Genomic DNA, 27,931 nt, shown 5'->3' with positions numbered 1-27,931 from the left:
TAACCGATAAAAATAAAACACCAGGTGGGTGGAAGTAGTTTTAGACCTCAGCCTGGGCCCAAGCAAAGATATATTTTACGACATTGTCACCAGAGTTTAAGACACTTTTCCTGTGAACATCAGAAAGACCCCCTAAGCTGAATTTTGAGAGTTGAATTCTCTGGAAGAACCTTGGGAAAAGGAGGTGATTTGTTTTCAAAAGGAGGTGTTTGTTTTCTGCTATACCATTTACTGAAGTAAACCAATGAGTTCTTTCTTTGACTCCCCACCCCCCAAAATACGAAGACTAATTGGTGTTTTTATTTGTATGCGTGTTTGTTTTTTGTGTGTGCTTATCCCTTCTCTCATTCTTTTGATAACTTATGTTTCAGTTTGTCACAAGTTACACAAAAATAAATGCAATAAGAAACGCACCAAAATTCTTCACTTGGGCCCTGTACAGACTTTGCATTCCAAACCTCACGCGGTGTCTGTAACAGGGTGGACTGTTGAGTGAATGCAGGAATGGATGACGTCTGTTAAATGTCACACACCACCACGTTGTGCTTTCTGTTGTCCTTTACTTAGAACATGGAAGCCATCTGTCCTGAGCTCTCACATCCATCTCGGAATCTCACGGAATCATCATGATCCCCTTTCCTGGGGAAGAGCTGAACTTCCTGATGCCACCTCCTCCGCTCCTGCCTCCTTTGAAACCTCATCCCTCCCTCCTCCCTACTCCTCAAGTGCCTCCATTCAAGGCGCTCTGCCCCCAACAAATACATTTAGGAGTCTTTGATTCAGAACATTTCTTCCTTTGACTTCCACCCTCCCAATCTCTTGTCATACATTTTGTTCACCAAAGGGTATACATGTGTGGATGCCAGTACCATCATCAGCTTATCATCTTTGTTTAACCAGCTGTGGTCTTTCTTACCTGTCTATAAAAACTTTCTAGGTCACAAAATCAAATAGCCTGTTATTCTTTTTTAATCCGTCATTCCCTTAGACTTTCTGCAGCACTCGACCCTGATCGTCTTCCTCGTGACTTACACCACTGGCCTGGTTTTTTTCGCATTCCTCTGTGACCAGTTCTTTTGTCCTTTTGGGGACTTAAACTCCTCCTCCTTCTCGACTTGTCCCCAAACTTCCCTCTTCCCCAAATCTTAGGCCATAACCTTTCTGCTCTACTCTGTTTCTCACAGTCCTCATTTACTGTTATCTCCATCCAAGTGACTCCTAAATCCAGAATCAATACTCTTGACCTCAGTCCTGACTTCCACCAATACATTCTCAATGGTCTCCGCACATGCTAGCACGATGCCCTGCCATTAATTCAACATGTCCCAGACCAGCACCGCCCCAAACTTGCCTATTTTTGAATCCTTCTCTCACTCACATAGGCTTAACATCTATCCTTTCGCTTTCATTGTCAACACTGCCCAAATCCGTGTTTCCAAATCTTGTCAATTCATTGTTCTGATTCCACCTTCTCAATTCCTATTGCTCTAACTCCTACTAGACCCTCATTCACATCTGAAACAGTCTCTGAACTGCTCTGTTCAATTTCCGTTCCCCCAATTTACCCAACACAACTTCACCAGGTTAATCTTCTAATACACAGCTACTTTACACACACCCACTCCCTTGCTCAAAAAAAACTGAGTCCCCGTTTCTATGTAATTAAATACTAACTTCACTTCCCTCCCTGACCACCCCCCAATCATATCCTGAGCTCTCTCCTATCCCATTTTCCACTTCTCATCTCTATAATTTATATTTCCAGCCAAGTAAGAATTTGAATGAGTTAAAATTTTTGTGTGCTTTAATGCAATATAAAAGTTGTTCACTTTCTCTAGAACACCTTGAAAATCTCTTTCTGCCTTTGTTCTTGGAGCTCTTTGCCCAGAGCGACTTCTCCAGTCCTGACTAATTTAATAATTCCTTCCTTCCAAGGCCTCCTCAGTGAAGCCTGTTCCACCTGCCCAGGCTCCCAGCAAGCCTGTCCTCTGAACCTGTCCAGGGCCTTCTGAGCTTGCCACTTGTCTAGTCTTTAATACAGACTAGATGTGATTTGTTACTGCAAACCTGTCTCTTCAACCTGATACGAATTACGTGGTGGCAGGGACTTTGTCTTCTCTTTCTCTATAGGTGTCCGTAAAGTCTGGAGCCATCAGTTATTTGATTTGTTGACAGACTGCAGATGTCCTTGATGACACACGTGCCTTACCTGCATTCTGAATTTGATGGGCTTCACGTATCTCTCTCCTGCTGCTACAGCGCCTCACACAGAGTAAGCATTCCAGTGGGTTCGCAGTGATTCCGCACTGTCACACTGTTTCATGTGACGGCTTGGGAATGAATGAAACAAAATATGCAATGACAGAATTGGGAGAGAGAGAGGTCAAAATGTGGTTAAAAAGAAACATTGGATCTACTTTTCCCAGCAAATTCCAGTTTTGTTTCTCTCATGAGACTGCCGCCAGCACCCATGCATAACTGTTTTGTTACAAACCATCTTTCTGGGTTCAGCTCTGGACCTTCACTTCTCGGTAAAGCCTTTCTTGACCCCCTCTGGCAGTTAGATGTAACTATAGCACTTACTACATGTACTGTTCTTTTATTGTCTTGATTCCACGTCTGACAGTGAGCTTCAGGGCCAAGAACTGTGTCTTCTTCAGGCGCAGGATGCAGTACCCAGTACGTATTTACTAAGTACTTTGGAATGAATAATGAGGTAACACTAGCAGGCGGCATCGCAGTGTTCACTGTCTGCTAAGCACTGCACTATGCACCTCACCTGCATTATTTTATTTAAATCTTACCACAATCCCATGTTATTTCCCCCGTTTCAAATGAGGAAACTGAGACTTGGAGAGGTTAATTAGTTTGCCCAAGGTCACCAGTAAGTGGTCGTTTTGCTCCAGGCCTGCGTACTTAGATTCTTGCTGCGCTAAATGAACAATGACTAGTAACCATCTGACGGCCACCTCAATGGAAAGGGGCTGTCCCTGTATCTCTCCAGGTGGCACTTGGAATTAGGAGGTGGGGCTTGATAGTTTGAAGTTATCTGTAGAGCTTTGTAAAAAGACCTCTGGGCCCTACCCCAAGCCAATAACAACGGTTTCTCTGAGGTGGCAGCATCGATGTAGTTTTTAAAGCATCCAGGTCACGACAGTGTGAAGCTGGGTTGAGACTCACTGGCCTAGGTGGATGCCAAAGGCCTTTTAATGCAAACCTTTCATGAAGATGGGGCCATAATGGAATTGCCTTCTTTTGTGACTAAGACCCAGCATTCTGGAAAAGAAAAACAAAAACAAGAATTAAAAAAACCTAGTGATGGTAGTCTGGGAATGTATTATGAACCATGTAGGGAGAGTGGAATATTTGCCCATAGATATAGGGTAAGAGGAAGATCCCAAGGGGAGGTTATATCATTAAAGAGTCGGCTGAAGATGGGTAGCATGATCCTATATACGGTCTAAAAAAAGCACTTTACCATTACAAGTGGGGATACGAACTGTGGCTTAATAAAGAAGTTACCCTGTGTTTCAATATGAGTGAAATGATACATCATTTAATTTATACCTCACCTCTTTGAGATTTCCCCACAGGACACAGGAGGCAACTATCTGTCCTCAGGATTGGGATGTAAGAAAAAGATGCACCTATGTTGTTGCAAGTATCAAGTGAGGACATATTGGTGAGAACTTTTCACATACTCTAATGCAATATACAAAAATTATATTGTATGCTGATGGGACTTCCCTGGTGGCACAGCAGGTAAGACTCTGTGCTCCCAATGCGGGGGGCCTGGGTTCGATCCCTGATCAGGGAACTAGATCCCACACGCATCCCACAACTTAGAGTTCGCATGCCACAACTAAGGAGACTGTGAGCCACAACTAAGGAGCTGGCAAGCCACAACTAAAGGAGCCCTGGAGCCGCAACTAAGGAGCCCACCTGCCACAACTACAACCTAATGCAACCAAATAAATAAATGAATATTAAAAAAAAATATATATATATATATATATAGTATGTTGATTTTTACATAGAAGTAAAGATGCCTCCTGTTTTATCAAAGACTGTTCTGTATGGAGCAAATCATGATACAGCTCTGATATTTCTACCTTGCATAATAAACAGGTTCCTCTGTATTTAAGAAATTTGTTTATGTCATTCATCCACCTAGGAGCTTCAGACTTCATCCTATTCACATGGGCAGGCTTATAAAATATAATATGTATCCAGCTTAAAATAAAAATACTTCCCTCAAATATGAGAACTAAAATTAAGGGAATAGAAAATGCAGTGTTCTCCACTGGGATGCTATTTGCAGCCCCTTTGAGGTACACAATAGTCATCCATGGTAACTTGGGGCCTCGAGAAAAAGACACTGACTTTCTTTTATTCTGTTTTTCCACGTTCTCTCTTTTACCACTCTGTAGCCCTGAGGAATAACTTGGACGTCAGTTGTTCTTTGACTACTTGAAGGGAAGACAGATTCTATTTAACATTAGAGATGAAGAAATGGTTAGAATTTTGACACAGTAATTATCTAGATTGCCAAAACAAAATACGAATTCTTTAGAATTTATCAAAACAGTATGTCTAGAGTCTTTTTACTTTTTAGAGTAAATATGACACAAGGAGTAGCTTTAGAACAAGCTAACGTTACTAGGATTCAGGCAGGTGCAACTGGTACAGTTCAGTAGTACATAAATGACTCAAACAAATGTACTCTAGACCGGAAACTTAAGTTACAAAATATAGTCAATGTTACAATTAATACAGGTAAGTAAAAACCATTGCTCTCAGATTCTGCACACTTAAAAAAAAACCCATAAACTTTATACAATAATCAAAATCACGCATTTCTACTCAAATTATTAGGGCATATTACAAACACACATAAGCCTAAAAAGTTATGGTCACATTTTGGTTTTGTTCCAGTGATGCACAATCACATGAAATGTTCTATCTGTTTCGTGTGAAATAAACATTTGGCTGAAGTGCTATAGCCGCTGAATTAACAATATTTCCATAAAAATGTTCAGACTAAAATAATCCCAAACATCGCAGTGTTTAGGATTATTTTGAGAGTCCTTACAAAGAGTCCTTATGAATCATAGAAATAGAAGCAGTTAGGAAATTTCAGTGTATTTTGTCTGTTCTGTTTTTTTTAACACGAGTAAACAAATACTGGATTTAAAGTGCAGCTTCTTTCTCCTCTCCCTTCGATTCTCCCTCGCCTAGAAGATCAGGTCTGTATTCGTTTTTAGAATCTCCAAGGAAAGTTGGAAACAAATTGAGCGACAGTCAAGTCTGTTTGTCTCGAAAGTCAGTGATGGCTTTCCACAGTGTACACAGCATCCCTCCCCTGTTTAAAGACAAGAACATGGTGAAGAGATCACTTCATTTGAAACAATGCCCTTGAAATATGAAAGTGACTTCCTAGTCTTCAGTGGCTCTGATCAGAACATGAAGATCCCAAAGTCTTATCACTCATTATGTATTCTTTTTGTATATATTTTCTCCTCATCCCTCCATGCCTTTCCTTTCCACTCCCACAGACTACCAGGGCCCAAAGTGTCATTTTAGACTTTCTGCACTTTTGAAATGTGTCTTTCTAGAGGTGGGTCAGAGTAATCATTATGTATGTGCTTGGCCTGATGGAAAAAACAAATTATTATAAGAAACTATCAGATTATAGTAGGTATTTGGATGGCAAATCAGTACCTCATCCTGCTATTTCTATTAAGCATGATGCAATCACGAACCAAATTAGAGCACTTGTTTAAGGCAGCTTTAGAATATCTGTATGCTCTTCATCTGATGTGTTATCAAGAAAAGTCTTCCAGCTCACTCTGCATTTACTGATATAGACACATTGCTTATTAGAGCTCCCAATAATAGCCTGCTACAACTAACTCAGGTTTCTCAGAGCAGCTGAGAACTGGAGAGCTTCACCCAGGACTGTAGAGCTAGTTAGAGCTAGGTAGCGACCCAGGACGGAAGGGACCCAGGCTTCTTGATCTCAGCCCAGTGCTCTTTCCATCACGATGAGACTGAACAGAAAGAAAAGTGGTACCTTAGTCTCAGGCATTTTAAATCGTCCCGTGTAACGTAGTAGAGAACATCTGCTAGTGAATAATCCTCGGCCAAAAACTGTGGAGAAAGTAAAATATGCACAAAAGTAAGATGTTTTATGTACTTTCAATAAGTAGCAAACCAGCCATAACGTAAACATTGGCAAGAATGAAAAAAAAATCTAAAAGGAAATCCACGAAAGACGTAATCTTTTGGAATTATTAGAAAAAAGGTCCCCCTATTACAAAATAATTACAAAGAAATACATCCATATGCCTTTCAGGAGCAAAAAGGATTACAAGCAACACAGAATTTCTGATTGGTCTTGTGATGAATAGATAAGACTTGCTTGTAATTACACCTGCTGCTTATAAGATAATGTTTTTTATTCAGGGTTTACTGCTTTGTAGCTTTATTTTTCTCCAGTGGATAAAAAGTGTTGCTTCCACTTAATTTCTGATAAAAGGTACTTTCCAATACTTACTACAAAATCAGAGTCCTGAATTTAAGTGAAGCTTTTAATTCTAAATCTTTTAAGAAGGGCAGTGATTTAGTGGATCATCAATTACTACTCCTTAATTTTGACTTGAACCTAAGTTAGAGGTAAAAATATTTTGATGAACTTGATTGGATACATTACTTCCCATAGGTAAGAGAATCCTTTAAATTTATTTAATTTGTTATGCAGATTTCTAAGGAGACCCTACATTTTATTTAGTGGTCCAATAAATTATCAAGTCAAGAGAAATACATCTCTATTCTTAGTTGTTTAAAAAATTTAAATATAAAACTGAAATCAATGTGATATTGTACTGAGGCTCTTTCTATAAAACAATAAAAATATAACCTCTTACTATGTATATATGTGTATACATATTATGTAATCTTAAAACATAAAGAAATGCTGTTCATGCTGACTACAAAAGCTCCCCATAGGGAGCAGAGATGAATTAGGTTCTTATAGACATAATATAGTTTATATAGAAAGTGTCTGTTTCTGCCATAAGTTCACTAACTAGTCTAGTTTATTAAGTAGCAGTAAACAGCTGCTGCCAGTGGAGTCTAAGAATGTCACAAGAGAATTAAAAAGCTAACACACAAGAGAAAGAATCAGAAACAGAAGAACTTTTTTCTTTCAGTTCTGTCTTGATTTTTCCTACTCTTTTTTTTTTTTCCTACTCTTTATTTTCAACTCAAAAACATAAAAATCCTTAGGAGTTCTGGACCACAGAGCTTTCACCTGCCCTGCACATTCTGCACCTCTACCCCCAAATAGTTTTCCCTTCTCATCTGCCCCCCCACCCCAGAACATCCACACAGATAGTGTATTCCTACATATTCCTTTAGACTTCAGCTCACTGGTCATCTCCAAAAACCTTCCCCAGCTTCTCCCTCCCTCTGTCTCGTAACACTTGATAACCTTTCCTTCACAGAATTGACCAGGACATAATTACACTTGTACCTATGGGATTATTTGATGATCATCTGCCTACCCTGGTCTGTGAGGGCAGGGTTGGGTCTGCATTTCTCACCAGTGTACCCCCTGTGCCTACCACATAGTAGGCACTCAACATTATGAAACAAAGTGAAAGAATGCTTGTCCCAAAGAATGTTTTCTTTACCCGACTTATAGTGTCTTCATCGGCTCCATTTTCTCTCAGCCATTCAGTAAGTTCGGAATCTTCAGTATTTGCGCCAGGAGAATTCAGGTGACACGCAGGCAACCCAGGAATATCTAGAACAGCATTGGGAGGAGGGAAGGACGTTCTTAGCTTCAGCTAACAGAGGTCATCTGAGACCCTCCTGGTCAACATTTATTGATACTTTAAAGATTTTTCTCTATCAGAGTATAATTAATAGAAACCATTGAGATTGGTAGTCTACATGATAATATAAATAAAACTCTTTAACACTGCTTACTATACTAGTAAATGGAGAGTCAGTGACAATAATTAATGATACTCCCACCTTATAGTTTCATATCAATTTTATAGCTTCATAGAATAAAATGGTACACCAAAATTGTACTGTGTGTTTTTCATGCAACAAAGATGAGCATGATTAGCAGAGCGCCATATAATTATAATAATCTCTTTTTCCACTATTTGCAATAATATGGAAGGACCATATATCTGAACAAAAAAAATATGAACTTTATTTTCCTCTAAACAGGCTAAATAAGATTGTCTAAAGATTATCTTTCATACCCAATTTCTCACAGAATAGATTTCGTCAAAGTTCCATCTGACTTCTTTAAAAAATTGAGATAAAATTGACATATAACATTGTATTAGTTTAAGGTGTATCCAACTTATGACTTTTTATTACTGTATCTTGATCCTGTTTAAGCCTTGTCAAGTTATAAGGGGGGTGGGCACACTAGAAAACACAGAATACAAATGCAAAATGACAAAAATATTATTTTATTCTAGTAATTTCATCGTGAAATCTTAAAAAGAAATAAGGACAGAAAAATGGAGAGCCCTACTTACTTCAATAATACATAATCTCGGGAAACGGTGATTCTGAATCATCTTATTTTTACTGCACTTATAAGAAATGATAGCTTGCTACAATTAAGAATTGGACTTTTTTTAAGGCAACTTCTGCTTGTAGTTGTGGTACAAGTGACAGATGCTGATTAAGCCATGACATAAAGCCACCTGTTGGCTTCCTAGCTTTTTGTGGCCGCCTGATTGAACAGTATTACTTTAAAATGTTCTGCTATTCACCTATTGGTTGGGACTTAAGCTTCAGGTGCTTAATTTCTTGGTCTTTTTCTTCAATAGCTTGATGAAGAAGTGCTTGTAATTCTTTCTCTTTCTGAACCAATTCTTCCAGTAATCTGCGGAAGGAAATTATATTGGTTGACAGGATAATAAAGCTAGGGCAGCCATAGAGTGATCTAGGCAAGGGCTCCTCAAGCTGTAATGAACACAGGCACCCCTGGGATTCTATTAAAATGCAGATTCTGATCCAGTAGCCTGGGGCTGGGGAGCGTTAGTGGGAGGGACCTCTGAGCTTCTGCATTTCTAATGAGCTCCCAGCGGATACTCATGTTGCTGGTCCCCAGACCCCCAGGTTGAGCAGCGAAGCTCTAGAAGGCGTGTTTCCAGACAAGAATTTAAAACTTCCACCCCCAGTTGTCTGCCAAAATCTTCAGAGATGTTGTTCTGTTTCTTTTTATGACCATAAATGGCAAAAAAGTTTATATATGATATTAACAGACCTATATTTTACATGTATGGCCCCTCATCAAAAACAGTGTGTCAATATGGGTAATACAATAGGCAATGCAAAGCAGAAAGGTAGTCACTTTTTTTAAACTATGAAAATTTGAGAAGTAACTATAGGTGAGGTCACCTATAGTACCTGGCATATAGTAAATTCTCAATCAATGTTAATGGTGGTTGCTTGGGTTGTTGTGGTTGTTACTGTTATTTCTCTCCTTCTAAGGGGAGCAGTGAAGTGGGTGAAAGGATAGCTGTGTTCCTGGTACATTCAGTTCCCAGCTGGCATCTGATGCATTCTCCAAAGAAACAAGGAGAAATATTATTACACATAGTTCTTACGCATGAAAGGTTCACTATACAACTGAGAGCCAAGTGGTAACCCACTCACCATTCTCAACACAGTTTTCTGGGAAAACATTCCAGGTTGTGAAGAGAGATGTTCTGATTTTTTTAGAAAACCATCTTCAATTAACTTGGATTCAGAATTATAACAATTTAAGATACATAATTATTTATAAGATCATCAAGGTACATTGTTGCATGCCCTATAGCTCTTAGCAAGCTGTATTTATTTTACTTTCTGAGTAGTGACAGATTTAACTCAGGGCCAGATTCCATTCCAAAAGTTTGTTTCTGCTTCAGCTGACATGGTCTGAAGACAGCCCAGCCCGACAGAAGGCAGCCCTGGGCCTTGTATCCTGGTTCAGCCACCCACTTCCTGTGTTAACCTTGACAAATGACTTAACGCCTCTGGGCTTCAGGTTTCTCATTTGTCAAAAGGAAAAGTAGAACTTCCTGAAAGGATTGCTGTGAGCACTAAATGAGACAGTATAGGTAAAGTGCCAAGCACAGTGCCTGGCCTTTAAGAAGGGCTGTTTTGTTCCCTGCTGCCACCTCAGGCCCCGGAAAAGAGGCCATCCAGGGCTTAATAGGGTTTTTTTCCCTGACCCCCAGGCTCCACCCCTTTTCCACACAACAGAGACACGTGAGGCCATTAGGTACGAGAAAGGGTCACAGTAGAGTAGGTAGCAGAGGTGAGACAAAAGGAAAACACAATGAGAGGCAGACAGAAAGTGGTTCCAGGAAGACAGCGTGTTTAAAGACAATTGCACAACTGCAGAGTAAACAGTGCACAATTAGGTGGATTAAGCAGTAGGAACTGAAAGCAAGAGGGAAGCAGAGGATTAAGGGAGACTTTTATCTACTCTAATACGAATGATATTCAAAGAAACGGATAGCAAGCTCATTATGAATTTTTTTAAGTTGGCAACTTTTTGGTCTGGTATATATTTTTGTCTTTCTTGCTAATTTACGTGTATGGAATAGTGACAGCATATTCTTATTGTTTTTCTCAAAGAACACAAGTGAAATTTTCTAGAATTTAACCCATGTTTACCTAGACTGTATATTTCCTTTTTATCTTAAAAGCCAGAACGTAACATTGGAAGCAAAGCATTGACAGGCCACCTTATTTGTCTCAAATCCAGCTCTCAAAATTATTTATTTTAAAGGCATATCCATCCAGTCCATCAGTTTTATTTTTACTTTGTCTTCAGTTAGTAGGGAAATCCTTTGAAACCAAGGCAAATGACTGCCTCTCTGTTCCAGAGACGTTTGCCAAGGATCAGCCATGAGATCAATTTTTTAACTCAGATGGGTGTGGGTGGGGAGCTGGGTTGACGAGTAATTCCAGAATTGCAGGAAAGGGAAATGAGTTCGATTTTAACTACCTCTGCAGTACTGTCCCGACTCCTTGTGTGAAGCAAATTATTGTCAGAACGTTTTCTGTAAGCATATACTTTAAGTAAAGCATACATTCTAAAGCTATTTTGTTATTTTCTGCCATTTAGTATTATCGATGATCCAATCATCAAGAGCTGGATAAATGTGATGTATCTTTATCAGTGATTATCCTAAATATAAGCTTAAGATTTCTAGCCCGAGGGTTTACAAGCTTTCCTAAAATCACACTAACATTTCCTCAATTTATTTTGCAATATACGTACATCTATATATGTATAGCAAGGAATATTCCACTGAAAGCTACAAGGACCAATATAGACATGACCAGCCCCTGATCAGCACTTGGACAGAAGCAGCTGCCCTTTCTTTAAATCCTAAGTGAAGTGAATGTTGTACCTGGTCTCACTTTTCTGGGGGTGATGGAGCTGTGGGAGATCCTACTAGAAAAAGAAAAAAGGAGGCCAACAACCATATAGATTTCACAGATACATGTGTAAATACACAGAGAAAAAACAAATGAGTGGGCCCTTGTAAGAACTGTTAACAACATACTAATGTAGTAAAGAAATGTGGTCAGTCTTGCGGGCAGACGTGGGAAGCAGGCCCTCAGCTAGCTTAAGACCCTCAGAAAAGAGATGTGAAGACTTGAAGAAAGCAGCCGGAGAAAGGCAGCCCTCAGGGACTACAGATGGATCGAGCATTGTGGACAGATGGCGGGGACGGGATGTAAGTCAGGGTAACGCAAATGGACTGAGGAGAGAAGGAAAAGACTGCATCAGGAGAGACATGTTCTAGTGACATAAGCCAGGATACGTAGACGGAAGGTTCAGGGGCCAGAGGAGCAAATGCACCAGCTCACTGGTAAATAAAGTAGCTCTACTGTCTGGACGGCATGGGCAGGGCAGGGTTGGGTGGCTGGACCCAAACAGTTATGAGTGCACCTTCCTCCTCCGAGGATCAGAGAAGGGTATGAAAAAACAACTCCAGGACTGAGCGACAGACAGTAAACTGAAGAGAAGTGACTGAAGTCGACGGCTACTATAATGGATGGAGCATCCTAATGGGACTGTTACTTGAGAAGAGCAGGAAGATTTCGATGAAGTCTTAGAAGAGGCTCCTGTTCTTTTCCACTAAGCAACAGAGATGCGAAGTAAAGAGCTGGGTTTCAGAGAACAAGACTGGGATAAGGAAGTCAGAAAGCCACTTTCCCTTTATTCAGAAAGATTTGTGTATGTAAATCATAGAAGATATGTATGGATTCACTTACTCATGCAACTAAAATTCATGTTTCTAAATATAGGATGAGGTTTGTATTACTCATACAAGCTTGGTATTCAAGCTTATCAAAAACCTGAACTTATGACTAAAAATAAAATGGTTTTATCTCCCCAGTGAACAACTTGGATTTTCAACTAAGGTTGCTAAATATTTGAACCACATTTATTGATTCACTCCAAAAAAAATAGTTTTCCCTGTCAAAACCCAAAGTCATAAAGTCAGTTGCCCACATGTCAACTGTAACCAGCACAGGAAGCTATAAATCATAAAGATTCAGACCTTGAACTGTGCCAACATCTGTGAAGGACAGGAAATATTTACTGTTCATTTAATAACCTGATCATGTGGGTTCTGTGTTATCAAATTCTCAAAGAAAAATTAAACTCCAGATATGACACAGCATATTAAAAATAAAGCAGAATCACAAATGTGGTCAACAGATCATCCTTTCAAAGTTTTAAAATGAAAAGCTTTTGAACCATTAATTTTATCTCCTCCAGAACAGAGCTCTTCCTCTCCTGAAAGAACCTGATATTCCAAATCACAGGCTCTCAAGAACACAAACTCTCTGCCTGTCTCTCAGCTATCTGTTGGATGGTACACGCTGCTCTGAGTCTGCATCCCAGAGAGTCTATGAGGTTACAACTAAGTTATTCTGAAAATCTCAGTGCACTTGGAGATAAAGCAGTGATCAAAGAAGAGCTGCTGAAGGACTGAACTGGTAGAAGCAGAAAACGTATTTGACTGAAGAGACTAATAAATCTCTCATTTTAATGAATAAAGCATTAAATCAAGTTTATATGAATGGGATAAAGGAATAATATTTTGTATATTCTGCAGACCAATCTTTAAAGTAGACCCCAAACACAGGCACTTATATAAAAGTAAGAAAAAAGAACCCACCCATGTCAGAATAGGACTTACCTGTTTGTTTCTATTTTCATCCTTCCAAGCTGTACATTCAGCGATCGGTGAGCACTCTGGGAGTCGTGGGATACAGTAGAACTGAGTGTGCTCACCCCTGAGGTGGCCACAGCATCTTCAAGGACCACATGAGGTCTTCGGACAGTTTGATTTGAAGGCTGTTCTTCATGGTCATCTTCTGCATCCAAGTCTTCTTGATCGGCGGTATCACTCTCAGATGCAAGGCTAAAATGTGGCCTCAGTTCTGTTAAGCATATGATCAACAACACTGTTAATGAAATAAGAATGATTGCCTTAATTTCTTAAGACATGAATGTCATCTCCCCTGCTATCAGTAAGAGATGTATTCCCAACTGCTTTTCCAAAAGTGATGATGGATTTCTGCACATTACTTCAGATTTGTTTTTCCAGTGAATTTGCAAAATTCACAAGATGTATAAACTCAGAATGATCTAACTCAAACAGAAGAGAAACTTCCACACTGCGCATAAGCTACGTGGGAAATATGTTAAAATCAGAAAGCAATTATATAAAAACCTGTTAAGAATATAAAAATTTGTTTACACAATTAAAATTCATATTTTCAATTATATAATATCTGGCAACTATTAACTCACTTAGAAATGAGGAAATTGAGATATAGAGAGATTGTATAAACAAAAGCAAGAACACAGAATGCTTTTTGCTTGTAACATTCAAAATGTAAGGGGGGGCTGTGTACTGAAAATGCCACACAATGCTTATATTCATTCTAGAAGACTACCTACTTTTGACTATTGGGTTAATTTTTGGTGTGTGTCCTACCCTAACCTGTTGACTAACCATTGAAATCTAAAGTGTAAAAGTTACAAGTCTCCAGCTTAAAAACACTGCATGACACGAGTTCATCTGCATGTCACTTCAGAACTGGGGTGATACCTTCCCATGGGAAAAACTATTAAATTGTGATTAGGGTCTCAAAATGGCCCCCCAAAAGGAATTACATTCATAATTTAAGTGAAATCAGGGTAGCAGAAATACTGGGTCTTGGTTCCATATGCTATGACACATGGAACTTTTTTTTTTTTGAATGAAAGATTCTTTAAATTCTATAGTCTTTTACAACTTTCAAAAGTTTCACACACATGATTTTATATAATCCCATAATAACCCTTATTTTCCCTCTACCCTCGCATTGCCCCTCCCCCCTTCCCTCTCCCCACTGGTAAACACTTGTTTGTTCTCTGTATCAGTGAGTCTGCTTCTTTTTTGTTTTATTCACTAGTTTGTTGTCTTTTTTAGATTCCACATATAAGTGATAATAATATTTGTGGAAAGTTTGTATTTGTCTTTCTCTGTCTGACTTATTTCACTTAGCATAATGCCCTCCAAGTCCATCCATGTTGCTGCAAAGGGCAAATTTTCATTCTTTTGTATGGCTGAGTAGTATTACACACACACGCGCGCACACACACACACACACACACACACACACACACATCTTCTTTAGCCATTCATCTGTTGACACCTTGGCAGTTGTAAATAACGCTGCTATGAACATTGGGATACGTGTATCTTTTCAAATTACTGCTTTTGTTTCTTTTGGATATATCCCCAGGAGTGGAATTACTGGGTCATATGGTAGGTCTGTTTTTAGTTTTTTGAGAAACCTCCATACTGTTCTCCACATTGGCTGCACCCATTTACATTCCCACCAACAGTGTAGGAGGGTTCCCTTTTCTCCACCTCCTCGCCAACATTTGTTATTTGTGTTCTTTTTTAAATTTTTAAAAATTTATTTATTTTTGGCTGTGTTGGGTCTTCGTTTCTGTGCGTGGGCTTTCTCTAGTTGCGGCGAGCGGGGGCCGCTCTTCATCGCGGTGCACGGACCTCTCACTGTCATGGCCTCTCTTGTTGCAGAGCACAAGCTCCAGATGTGCAGGCTCAGTAGTTGTGGCTCACAGGCCTAGTTGCTCTGTGGCATGTGGGATCTTCCCAGACCAGGGCTCGAACCCGTGTCCCCTGCATTGGCAGGCAGATTCTCAACCACTGCGCCACCAGGGAAGCCCTTTTTTTTTTTTAAATTATTTTTTTCTTTTATATTTGTGTTCTTTTTAATGACAGCCATTCCGACAGGTCTGAGGTGATGTCTCATTGTGGGGCACCTGGAACTTTCATTAGATCGCAGAACCCACCGAGAATCTGATGAAAGCCAATGGAGATTCTCCCCAGAAGAGAAGCACATTCATACAGCATTTTCCCTGGATTTCCTGAGGGCTCACTGACTCCCTGCAGCCTGTTCCAAGCGTCTGTGAACCACAGGTTAAGAGCCCCTGTGCTGGGGGAGGGCTCTTAAGTGGGAGGGATGCCAGACCCCTCCCACCACTCCAATATAGCCGTATGGCAACCAAAGGGCCTACCCATCGCCAAATCCTCCAGGTAACTTTTCTGTCTTTGCCTTACTGACCTGTGTATGGTCTTTTCCTTTAAATCTTTGCTGCTGCTTCTCTTCGTCAGAGCCTTTTTGTCTACTACCTGCCCCTTAAAAGCTGGAACCTGAATTCCATTCTTCAGTTTTATGTTTCTACTTACTCTCCATGGATGAGCTCATTAAAATCTATGAGAGTAAGTACATGTGGTGTGTGGATGACAATCTAGCCTGATTCTGTTACATCCAATACCTCTAAATATTCCTGTGCAGGAAGCACTTCAAATTCAACGATCTAAACAAGAACTCATCTTTTGCTCATAACAAAACCAGAGTGCCCTTTTTAGGGCCAGGTTTATGTAGCCCTGACTTCCTTTACCAATCTGTGTTTATTTTCAATTTTTTTTTTATCATGGTGGAACAATGCATGACATAAAATGTACCATTTTAACCATTTCTAAGGGTACAGTTTAGTAGTGTTAAGTATGTTCACATTATTTTTCAACTAATCTCCAGAACTTCGTCATCTTGCAAAACTGAAACTCGATACTCATTCAACAATTCTGCATTCTCCCCTCCCTCCTGTCCTCGGCAACCACCATTCTACTTTCTGTGTCTATGAATTTGACAGTTACTGACACCTCGTGAAAGTGGAATCACGCAGCATTTGCCTTTTTGTTACTGGCTTATTTCGCTTAGCATACGTCTTTAAGGTTTATCCGTGTTGTAACATGTGTCAGAATCTCCTTCCTTTTCAAGGCTGAATAACATTCCATTGTATGAATATACCACATTTTGTTTATCCATTCATCTATCATTGGACACTTGTGTTGCTTCTACCTCTTGGCTATTGTGAATAATGCTGCTATGGACTTGGGTGTGCAAATATCTCTTTGAGATCCTGCTTTCAATTCTTCTGAATATATACCCAGAAGAGGAACTGCTGGAACATATGGTAGTTCTATTTTTTTTTTCTTTTTTCTTTTGCAGTACGCGGGCCTCTCACTGCTGTGGCCTCTCCCGTTGTGGAGCACAGGCTCTGGACGCGCAGGCTCAGCGGCCATGGCTCACGGGCCCAGCCGCTCCGCGGCATGTGGGATCCTCCCGGACCGGGGCACGAACCCGCGTCCCCTGCATCGGCAGGCGGACTCTCAACCACTGCACCACCAGGGAAGCTCATGGTAGCTCTATTTTCAATTTCTTGAGGAGCCACTATACTGTTTTCCATAGTGGCTGCAGCATTTTACAGCCTCACCAATAGCGCACAAAGGTTCTAATTTCTCCACATCCTCACCCTTTCTCTCTTAAGGTTAACCAAGCTCCACCTCTACACTGCTTTTTTTTTTTTTTTTTTTTGCATTATCTCCTTTCTCCTTCCAAAATTCTATTTCCTAGATCATCTATAGTAGGTGTGACTCAAAATCAGGTGTTTGAGTTTTGTAAGCCTGGCACCTGGTATAGGGGCTAAGACATATTAGTCTCTCAAAAAATGTTGGCAGAATGGAAGTTATCCTACTAGGATTATTTGCATTTATAAGGGAACAAAACAGTGAAAAAAATCTTACTTTAAAAATAATTTAAGAGAGTTCAATTCTATATTAAATTAGAGCAAGAGTAGGCCTTTTAAATTTTCTAAATTTTTTCTCATGGTCTCTAAACTGAAATTTTAAAAACAATTTAAAAGTTTTATTGTCCTGCTGAATATAATCTCACTTTGGGGGAAGGAAAATTTCTGATATTTATTATTACATTTAAATGTTCCCTTACATTCCCCTAACTCTGTACACTTTAAATTATCATATATTATCATTTTACTTATGTGCAAGTGACTAAAAATTTTTCTCAGTAATTAGAAAAAGGTAGAAAATTGTAGGGACTTTTCTTGTGGTGCAGTGGTTAAGAATCCGCCTGCCAATGCAAGGGACACGGGTTCAATTCCTGGTCTGGGAAGATCCCACATGCCACAGGCAACTAAGCCTGTGTGCCACAACTACTGAGCCTGGGCTCTAGAGCCTGCAAGCCACAACTACTGAGCCCGTGTGCCACAAGTACGGAAGCCTGCGCGCCTAGAGCCCGTGCTCTGCACCAAGAGAAGCCACCGCAATGAGAAGCCCACACACCGCAATGAAGAGTAGTCCCTGCTCGCCACAACAAGAGAAAGCACGCGCACAGCAACGAAGACCCAATGCAGCCAAATAAATAAATTTATTTAAAAAAAAATTGTAAGTGAATGCAATACTTTGTTATTTTGGTCTTTCAATGGTGGCTCCCTGAGGACACATCATCGAATAGACATTGTAAAACATGCAAATGAGACAGAGCATCTGGTCTTTGTCCTCAAAGAGATAAGAACCTAAAGGAGAACTAGGGCAAATATACAGAAGAGTCATAAAAGCATGTACAAAGATAACATGTGTCAGCCAAGTGTCAGGAGAAAGGCAGGGACCCAGGGGACCCTGGAATGAGTGGATGGCATTTAAGCCCATGTGTGGGAAATTAGAGCGGGTGCATGTTTCCAAAACAGCAAGACAGGATCAAACAATGATATTATTCCCACCTCCCTACCCTCCCACTCCACCCCAACTGGTTAATTCCCCAGAGGAAAATAACTAGACCAAGCTTCTTCTTTTTTTTTTTTTGCGTTACGCAGGCCTCTCACTGTTGTGGCCTCTCCCGTTGTGGATCACAGGCTCCGGACGCGCAGGCTCAGCGGCCATGGCTCACGGGCCCAGCCGTTCCGCGCCATGTGGGATCTTCCCGGACCGGGGCAGGAACCCGTGTCCCCTGCATCAGCAGGCGGACTCTCTACCACTGCGCCACCAGGGAAGCCCTAGACCAAGCTTCTTTAACACAAGGTATTTCTGATGCCTATTAGGATCACAATACTTGTCAGAACGACGTATGATCCCTGCATCAAGCACTGCATATAGTTTACAATGCTGGTCATTTTACATTAATGTCTACATGGGGCACATGACTGATTCAGCTTCACAACTGGTAGTAATACCAAGTGCTCTAGCAGTTTAAACAATTAGAGTTTCTATGAGAAGTGTGCCTACACTGTCGATTCTCTCTACCTTAGCACTGCCAACACGATCTCACGCTCAGCATTTCTCCGTCTGGTCACCCACAGCCAGACTGTACTTGAGGAGTAACAACAGATACTTAACGTTGCCAGTAATCCACAGGCTGATCCTTGATGACAAGTGGGAAAACAGCCCAAGAAAAAAAAAACTCTTAAGCGGCTTGCACTGTACTCTCTGTTCTGTGAGCTCTTTTTCCGAAGAAAGAAGATTGAACACTTTATTTTTTACTTTTCATTGTGAAATAGTTTTAGGATAACAGAAAAGTTGCAAACACAGTACAGAGAGTTCCTGTATATCCTTTAGCAGCTTGCCCTAAACTTAACGTCTTACGCAACTTTGGCACTATTAACAAAACCAGGAAGTTAACTTGGATACAATAGTATTAACTAATCTATAGACATTATTTGAATTGCACTGGTTTTCCCAAGAATGTTCTTTTTCTGATCGGGGATCCCACAATGCATTAGTTGTCATGTTTCTTAGTCTCTGCCAATCTGTGACAGTACCCTAGCATTTTTTTCTTTTTAATAAATTTATATATTTATTTTTGGCTGCATTGGGTCTTCGTTGCTGTGTGCGGGCTTTCTCTAGTTTCGGCGAGCGGGGCTACTCTTCATCGTGGTGCGTGGGCTTCTCAGTGCAGTGGCTTCTCCTGCTGCAGAGCACGGGCTCTAGGTGCACAGGCTTCAGTAGTTGTGGTACGTGGGCTCAGTAGTTGTGGCACGGGGGCTCCAGAGCCCAGGCTCAGTAGTTGTGGCGCATGGGCTTAGTTGCCCCACGGCATGTAGGATCTTCCCGGACCAGGGCTCGAACCCGTGTCCCCTGCATCAGCAGGCGGATTCTTAATCACTGGGCCACCAGGGAAGTCCTAACCCTAGTATTTCTTTATCCCCCATGACCTCCTTAGTTTTGAGGAGTACTGGTCAGTTTTTTTTGTACTGTGTCTCATTTTTATTCACTTATGTCTTGTCATGATGAGGTTGTGGCTCTGCACTTTTGACAAGAATACCACAAAGGTGATGTTGTGCCCTTCTCAGTGCATCATATCAAGAGGTACATAATGCTGATGTGTCTAATTACGAGTGATGCTTACCTTGATCTTTTGATAAAGGGGGTTGTCACTGTTTTCGCTGTGTAATTAGTAGATATCTTGTGGGGAGATTCCCCAAGACCATTCAAATATCCTGTTTCTCAGCACACTTTTATCTACTGATCTTGACAGCCATTGATTGTTCTTGCTTGCAATAATTATTACTGTGATGTTTGCCTAACGGTGATTTTCTATTTCCCTCATTCCTTCTACATTTATTAATTGGAATTCTACTAAAAAAAAAGAGCTGGTGGGCTTCCTGGGTGGCGCAGTGGTTGAGGGTCCGCCTGCCGATGCAGGGGACACGGGTTCGTGCCCCGGTCCGGGAAGATCCCACATGCCGCGGAGCGGCTGGGCCCGTGAGCCATGGCCGCTGAGCCTGCGCGTCCGGAGTCTGTACTCCACAGCAGGAGAGGCCACAACAGTGAGAGGCCCGCGTACCGCAAAAAAAAAAGAAGGGCTGGCCCTTCTCCTCCATATAGTTATTTATTTAATTACTTATATCAGTATGGACTCATGGATGTTTAATTTATTCTATGGACTATAATCCAATACTATTATTCTTTTATTTTAATTTGTTCTGGCTTAGGCTTTGGGGAACTCCCTCACGCTGTCTCCAGTGTCCTTTGAATAAGCGTCCATCCCTTGGGGGCACTTCATTACTTTCTGCCATCACAGTATGTTCCAAGTTCATCTTGTATTTCCCCTGCCCTAGGCCTGGAAATCAACCATTTCTCCAAGGAGCTCTGATTCCTTTTATTAGAGAATGGTGTTTAGAAACCAAGATCTGGGTTCTGTCAACAAACACATCTAGGAAAATGTATGTATTGATGATGGTATACTTTTGAATTTGTTGATTTCTTTAGCATGTCTTTTAAAATTTGGTAAGTAAATTGTAGTATTTTGTCATCTAAAAGGAATTTTTATCAGGGGACTATAAAGAGAGACATTTTTAGTGTTTCTTTGAATCTTAATTGTATAACAAAATCTTTAGGGACATTTGGAAATTTGATGGAATTGTCAAATGCTTGAAATCAATTCCTCTTCTTCATATATTTCATCATTTATATGTTGGTGTACAGTGTACATTGTCTTCCCCTATCCCGAGAGGAATATAAAAAAATACTTTCTTAATGTAATTCTCTAAAATTTCCACTTTTTATTTTATTTTAAAAATTATTACTATTATTTTGGCTGCACCACACGGCTTGCAGGATCTTAGTTTCCCGACCAGGGATTGAACCCGTGCCCACTGCCGTGGAAGTGTGGAGTCCTAACCACTGGACTGCCAGGCAATTCCTTTTTTTTCTTTGGTCCACTTTTTAAAATGCTTCCAAACAGTCATTTCAGTTGTCATCAGAGACCCCTAGTGGCCTCAAAGAAGCCAATTCACAGTGGAAGGACAAATAACTTTCCTTAGCAAACCCTTTGCATAAAGAACGTGCCTTGCTCTGCACATGGCTGGGTTGAAGCAGTGCCCATCACGGGGACACCCATGCGAGGAGACATGCCTCGCTGCACTGTGCCTGTCACTCTCTCTAAACTTAACAGTGTTTCACCTACAGTGTGATAATCAGTGTGCTTTATAAACTTTATATTTTGGAAGAATTTTAGATTTACAGAAACACTGCAAAGATAATACAGAGAACTCCCGTATACCTTCCACCCAGTTCCCCCAGTACATCTTATGTAACTATGGTACCTCTGTCAAAACTAAGAAATTAACATCAGTACAGTACCAATTGTATTAACTAAACTACTGACTACTTTCAAATTATGCCAGTTTTTCACTGATGTTCTTTTTCCTATTCCAGGATACAATTCATTGCATTTAGGTAATCCATTTTAAAAGGATTTTTTTTAACAAAAATTAGATTAACAATTTATTTATATGCTAGTTAAATTATTTCAAAGTATAATCCCTCACTCCTTCCTCATTTGAGCATTCTTAATTTAGGCTACTAGTGGATATAACTCATGGCCTATACCTATCGCTTTTACTGATACACACCTAATCTCTCTCACCTCTTGTATCTTTTGGGTTTACAACACCTCTTTGGTACATTTCCCACATCCAAGCTTATTCCAGTGATCAACCATCTAAACATAAGTATGTACTGACTTCCTTAGAGCATTACAGTAGGTTTCCATCAGCTTTAGATTCCTCAGGTTCACATCCAACCGCTAGTCATGCATTTCAAAGGCTCTCTAGGATTTTTTTCGAAGTTCTGCAAATATTTTCACACTAATTTGTTATAACCAGGTGAAACTCATTTACTTATTGTTTCAACCAATATTTATGAGGAGTCTATTATTTTCCAGGCACCATGATGGACAGTGTGCTTAGCACAGAATAAAATAAAACAGACCCTCTGATGAGGGAAACAGCTATTAGACAAGAAAATAAAAGCAGTTTCTGATTGGTGCAAGTGTCGCCAATGGGGAAAAACCATTTCCAGGGAGAGAGAGTGATGGCGGAGCCTACTGTAGACTTCGGGGTTGGTCAGGACTCTGCAGAGGCATGCTGTAAACAAGAATGCAAAGGTAGGTGGCAGGAGGGACGAGGGGTGCAGGTGCGCTCTTTAGAGGAAGAGCATGTTCAGGGACGTTAAAACTTCTTCCATTCCATCCTTTCATAAGAAAGAAAGAAGTTAATTCCTCACTCTCAAACCAAACAAGGTATTCTGAGAGAAGAGAGGGAATTCCACAACTCAGAAGGGTTGATGATAACTTAAAAGTTTGTGGTACCATTTATAAATAACATAAAATTTAAAATGTTTCATACTTATATTTTTAGATTTCTATTTTAGAACACTTTATAATACATGTAAAATTAGTACAATAGAACATGTTTCTAATTCGTATATCTAAATCAATCTATTTCTCTATCCATATCCACACATCACACACACACACACACACACACACACACACACACGTACGGTGGAAGAGCTCTGCTTAAAAGTTTTATTAATGGGTACACTATCAAAACACGTTGGGGGCTTCCCTGGTGGCGCAGTGGTTGAGAGTCCGCCTGCCGATGCAGGGAACACGGGTTCGTGCCCCGGTCCGGGAAGATCCCACATGCCGCGGAGCAGCTGGGCCCGTGAGCCATGGCCGCTGGGCCTGCGCGACCAGAGCCTGTGCTCCGCAACAGGAGAGGCCACAACAGTGAGAGGCCCGCGTACCGCCAAAAAAAAAAAAAAAACACTTTGGAAGATTGTCTTAGAATATGAATACATCTCTCCCTTACTGCATAAAACCTGGTTTCATGAACACTACCCCTTTTGTAGCTCACTGCAAACACAGCTGGGACCTGTCTAGCCCAGTGATTTCTAAACCTGGCTGTGTATCAAAATGACCTGGAAGCTGGATGAAAATCAGGTTCCTGGGCTGTATCCCCAGCAGATTCTCACCCAGTCCGGGACGAAGCTCTGAAAGCTGTAATTTAAAGAGCTCCTTACATCACACAGTTCATTACATCACTCAATGCACTGGCAGGTGTGGGAACCACTGGTAAAGGATGACATGGGAATATGCTTTGTGGGCACAGATATCTGTATATTGAAATGCATATGTATTTGGGTCACCTGTATAGTTTTCTCTTTGTCTTCATATCCAACTATGCTCTTTAAAGACAAGGAAGCAAGTCTTCCTCATTCATAGTAAACGTTTTGCTGGGTGTACCATTGCTCAGACTATATGCACTAGATAAATATTATTTGGTGGCGTTGAAAGATTAAAAAAAAAAGGTTAACCTGGTCTTAAAAACAGTGAGGAGACACCATAAATGATAATGAACAGTAATTGAAATTATCAAACACTAAATATTTACCAAGTAATTAAGTATTTCTGACCTGGAACCAGAATGGTAATGGCTGTCTGCACCGCCTTTCGGATGATACTGTCTAAGGCAAACATCCAGTGTGGCTTGATATTATGATTCCGAAGAACTTTATTGACCTGGAGGAAGAGAGTGACATTTGGTCTACTTTAATATTTAATTGCAAATAACCTAGCTGATGCACACATCTGGACGACATTCCATCAACAAAAATAACTAAAAGGTTTCTTTACCTTGAATGGTGGATAATTTCTTTATGTCAGCGGAAAACAAATGCAAAATTGCCACTTCAAAATGAAGTTTGGTGACCCTCATGTAAGCAAGTGAGATACACCACTTAAGTGAAAGGCAATCTGGTTAAATGGGAATGTTGCCTCTTTGGGACTCAGAACCTGTAGCTTCCGCCTTTCACGATGTCAGCAGATTGGATGGTGGAAGCGGTAAAGGAGGAAAAAAAGAGTCCAAGGGGATTTAAATAAAAGTGATTGCTATTCTTAAACGTTATAACTACTGTTTAACACAACCAAGTGCTGCAGCATACTCTGGTGACTTGGAAACAACAGTAAAGGGGGAATATGAGCACATACATGCTACCTACAGATGTGCCACAGTGCACGCCTTGTTTTCCTTCCCACACTTCCTTATATCTTACTTTTTTAATATTTTTATTGGAGTATAATTGCTTTACAATGGTGTGTTACTTATACCTTTTTAAACGGGGGAATAATCTGCCAAACTCTTCCAGAAAAGCTGTTCACATTAAAAACCTTTGTTGTCAGGCTATATTTTTTTAGTGACTAGTAATATTTCACATATTTAAGTAGACACTGAAGTAGATATATGCATTACCTTTCTTTTTCTCTTCAAAAATTATGGTAAAATACACATAACATAAAATTTACCATCTTAACCATTGTTAAATGTACAGTTCAATGGCTTAAGTACATTCACATTGTTGTGCAAGCATCATCACCTTCCATCTCCAGAGCTCTTTTCACCTTGCAAAACTGAAACTCTACACCCATTAAACAACAATTTCCCCTTGCCCTCTCCACCCAGCCCCTGACGACCACCATTCCACTTCCTGTCTATGAATCTGACTATTGAAGGTATCTCACATAAGTGAAATCATACAGTATTTTTGTGTCTGGCTCATTTCACTTAGTGTAATATGTCAGAACTTCCTTCCTTTATAAGGATGAATAATATTCCATTGTATGTATAAGCCGTGCACGTTACCTTTTAATTTTTATTTATTTATTTTTTAAAATATTTATTTGGCTGCACTGGGATCTTTAGTTGCAACATGTGGGATCTTTAGTTGCGGCATGTGGGTTCTTAGTTGTGGCATGCATGTGGGATCTAGTTCCCTGACCAGGGATCAGACCCGGCCCCCTGCATTGGGAGTACGGAGTCTTAACTGCTGGACCACCAGGGAAGTCCCCACATTACCTTTTTAAAAATAACTTTTATCATAAGGCTAAGAGAGGCTTATCTAAAATTTGAGTTAACTCCACTAATTTCTGGTTGACATGGGCATCTAAGAAAAGAGGCTATTTTCCCAACAGGGCTCTGACTCGAGATCTAAGAAGACGCTGGGGAGAAGGGGACCTAGCTGTAATCTCACACCAAAAGCTGGAGCTCCAGTTGCTTATTCCTGCCCTTGGTCCATCTTCATCAAAATCCCCCAGTTTAGACAGCAGTCTGTCTGAGGAATTCCTCAGAATAGTTGCTCCTAAGGAAGCGAACCATTGCAAGGTTCCCACCTGTTCTAGGAAGTCCTTTCAGACTGATTTTGTCCTGGTACTTTCATAAAGGACTTGCCTGTTTATTTGACAAATGCGGGTATAACATTTAGTAACTAAGAATATTTCTCTCGAGGGTCACAAATAGTAAATGGAAGAGGGGTCCTTTATCACCACGACCAGCTTCTCATAGCCCTTCATTAAACAGTATATTATATCCGGCCCATTCTTTGGGTTCATTCCCATCCTGGACAGTGAGTGAGCAAGAACGGGGCGTGTGTGTGTGTGTGTGTGTGTGTGTGTGTGTGTGTGTGTGAGAGAGAGAGAGAGAGAGAGAGAGAGAGAGAGAGAGAGAAGGGAGAGAGGGAGACCTGGCCTGTGGCCCAGGATTACAACTTACCCACTCTCAATCTGAATTCTACTCGCCTATTTGCCTTCCAGTCTCTAGGCTGGAAGCCAAATGTGTAGGCAAGTACAAAGTCACTAAATTATTTCATTTGGTTTGCAGATGGCTGGGGCTCGCTAGTTACAGAGTGAGTGTGCCTTTAGCATTTAATATTAGTGATAGGCTTTGCTCTCATTTTCCATGACCCCAATCGAGTCAGGAGCGTTGCCCTGCCCACAGTACAGCACAAGACTGAGCGGCTAACACAGAGCTCCTGGGAGCACAAGTAGTCACTGAAGGATTACAATTTGGTTTTAAATCAGGGATCATTTGAGCACCAAATGCAATTGTCAAGACATCGCCTATGTAGGAGCAATAAACACATTAGGAGTGAGTCAGTTTGGGGAATTTAAATAAAATTATGCAAAGTGCTTCCCTATTCACACGACAGGCACTGTCAAGAACTCTCTCTCTCTCTCTTTTTTTTGAATTTTATTTTATTTATTTTTATACAGCAGGTTCTTATTAGTTATCTGTTTTATACATATTAGTGTATACACGTCAGTCCCAATCTCCCCATTCATCCCACCACCACCGCCCCCCTGCCACTTAAGAACTCTCTTATTTCAGTCTCCCACACCTCGTAAGGGCCTTCTGGGAAGGACCTCAGGCTTTTTTTGGTACACAGTTCCACAAACAAGTCTCATTCAAGAATATCGCATATGGTTTGAATCAGGCTTCTGGAAAACTGGCTTCAAGTTTGTGTTGCATAGCAACTCAATATGAGAGAGAGGAATCCTCAGCGATCTCTCACCAGATCCTGTGAATTAATTTTCATCCAGTGATGCCTTGTGCTCTGAAGTATATTGCTGGCTAGGAAATAGTGAATATTTATTAAACAAGTATGTTTAAAATGTTCTGTATGGAAACCACAGCAGGGCGGAAAAAAATTACCGATCATCCCTGTCTGTACAGTTACATTTTTCTCAATGACCACTAGATGGCATGTCTCATATAGAATTAGAAAGTGCAGGACTAAAGTGTGCTCTGTTGCTAAAATCATCAAAATAAATAGTGACTGACTACATGATTTGATAAGAACAAAGTGCAGCCACGGGAGATGTTTGTGAGTTTTGTTATTTTCCATGGTGTTCAATTTTATGTGTATCTAATCTGGGGAGATACAAGATTACACACCAAACAACAAATCTGGTGCTTTGAGGCACACAGACAGGCAACCATCTCATACTTATTTATGATCCAAAGAGAACAGAATTGATCAAAGTTATTAAAGAAAGAAAAGATAAAAACTTATATTCTTATCCTATTTTTCTGACTAATTTTGGCTGGAGTCTGCGGGAAAACATGGGCAAAATATCATACTTACAGCATCTTGAAAACCGAAGAGCACCACCTGAACTTGACTAATGCCGTGGCTGTCAAAGTCCAGCTCCAGCTTCAGCTTGGACAGGGTGGTGGCTATGATCTTCCGGTCAGTGGACCTCACAAATTCTCCGAGGCTCGCGACGAGGGTTGTGATGTGCTCCCATTTTAGTTTGGGTTCTTCGGCCCCCTGTGAATAATAACCAATAATCTGTCGATCAGATGTATCTGTGCTGGATGTATCAGCCATGGGTCTGCCATCCCACAGCCGCTGCCAGAAGAACTGGGCTTAGAAATGCCCCCCTGCTAAGGGGAAAGACCATATTTGAACTATATGGCTCCTTCCCTGGCAAAAAAAAGAGAGAAATTATCAGACTTTGGGAGGAAAGGCACCTGCCCCATACACTGTCTAACAGTCATGTTATAGTCAGATAGACAAAGCTCTGCCCAAACAGGGACAGGCTGGGGCCATAAGATTCCACTCTCAGAAATTTTAACTGGGAGCTAAAGAGAGATTCAGCCGTAGGATCTCAGGCTCAAAGTCTGCCCAGAGAGATGTCATAAAATAGGGGCAATGGGACTTCCCTGGCGGTCCAGTGGTTAGGACTTTGCCTTCCGATGCAGGGGGTGCAGGTTCAATCCCTGGTCGGGGAGCTAAGATCCCACATGCCTCACGGCCAAAAAACCAAAACATAAAATAGAAGCGATATTGTAACAAATTCAATAAAGACTTTAAAAATG

At 40.6% G+C, this 27,931-nt stretch overlaps 1 protein-coding gene across 3 annotated transcripts in view; it reads right to left on the bottom strand.

The window, feature by feature from the left end:
- Nucleotides 1–4,575: 4,575 nt before the first annotated feature.
- MAP3K5 (mitogen-activated protein kinase kinase kinase 5) overlaps nt 4,576–27,931 on the bottom strand; it is a 214,427-nt gene continuing 191,071 nt past the window's right edge. Inside the window, exons 24-30 of one of the 3 annotated variants that reach the window (XM_060167802.1) lie at nt 27,195–27,380; nt 23,691–23,796; nt 13,251–13,494; nt 8,805–8,917; nt 7,695–7,807; nt 6,074–6,150; nt 4,576–5,362 (exon numbers count right to left, since the gene is read on the bottom strand). In XM_060167802.1, the coding sequence (XP_060023785.1) occupies nt 5,302–5,362; nt 6,074–6,150; nt 7,695–7,807; nt 8,805–8,917; nt 13,251–13,494; nt 23,691–23,796; nt 27,195–27,380 (900 nt within the window). In that variant the 3' untranslated portion in view covers nt 4,576–5,301. Of the gene's footprint in view, nt 5,363–6,073; nt 6,151–7,694; nt 7,808–8,804; nt 8,918–13,250; nt 13,495–23,690; nt 23,797–26,331; nt 26,681–27,194; nt 27,381–27,931 lie in introns of those variants that run through there. The other 2 variants (XM_060167804.1, XM_060167803.1) reach the window with 2 other exon arrangements.

The sequence above is a fragment of the Lagenorhynchus albirostris genome, chromosome 12, assembly GCF_949774975.1.
Source record: "Lagenorhynchus albirostris chromosome 12, mLagAlb1.1, whole genome shotgun sequence".
NCBI lineage: Eukaryota > Metazoa > Chordata > Mammalia > Artiodactyla > Delphinidae > Lagenorhynchus > Lagenorhynchus albirostris.
The sequence above is the reverse complement of the archived record's forward strand: the minus strand, read 5'-3'. Positions and strand labels throughout refer to the sequence as shown.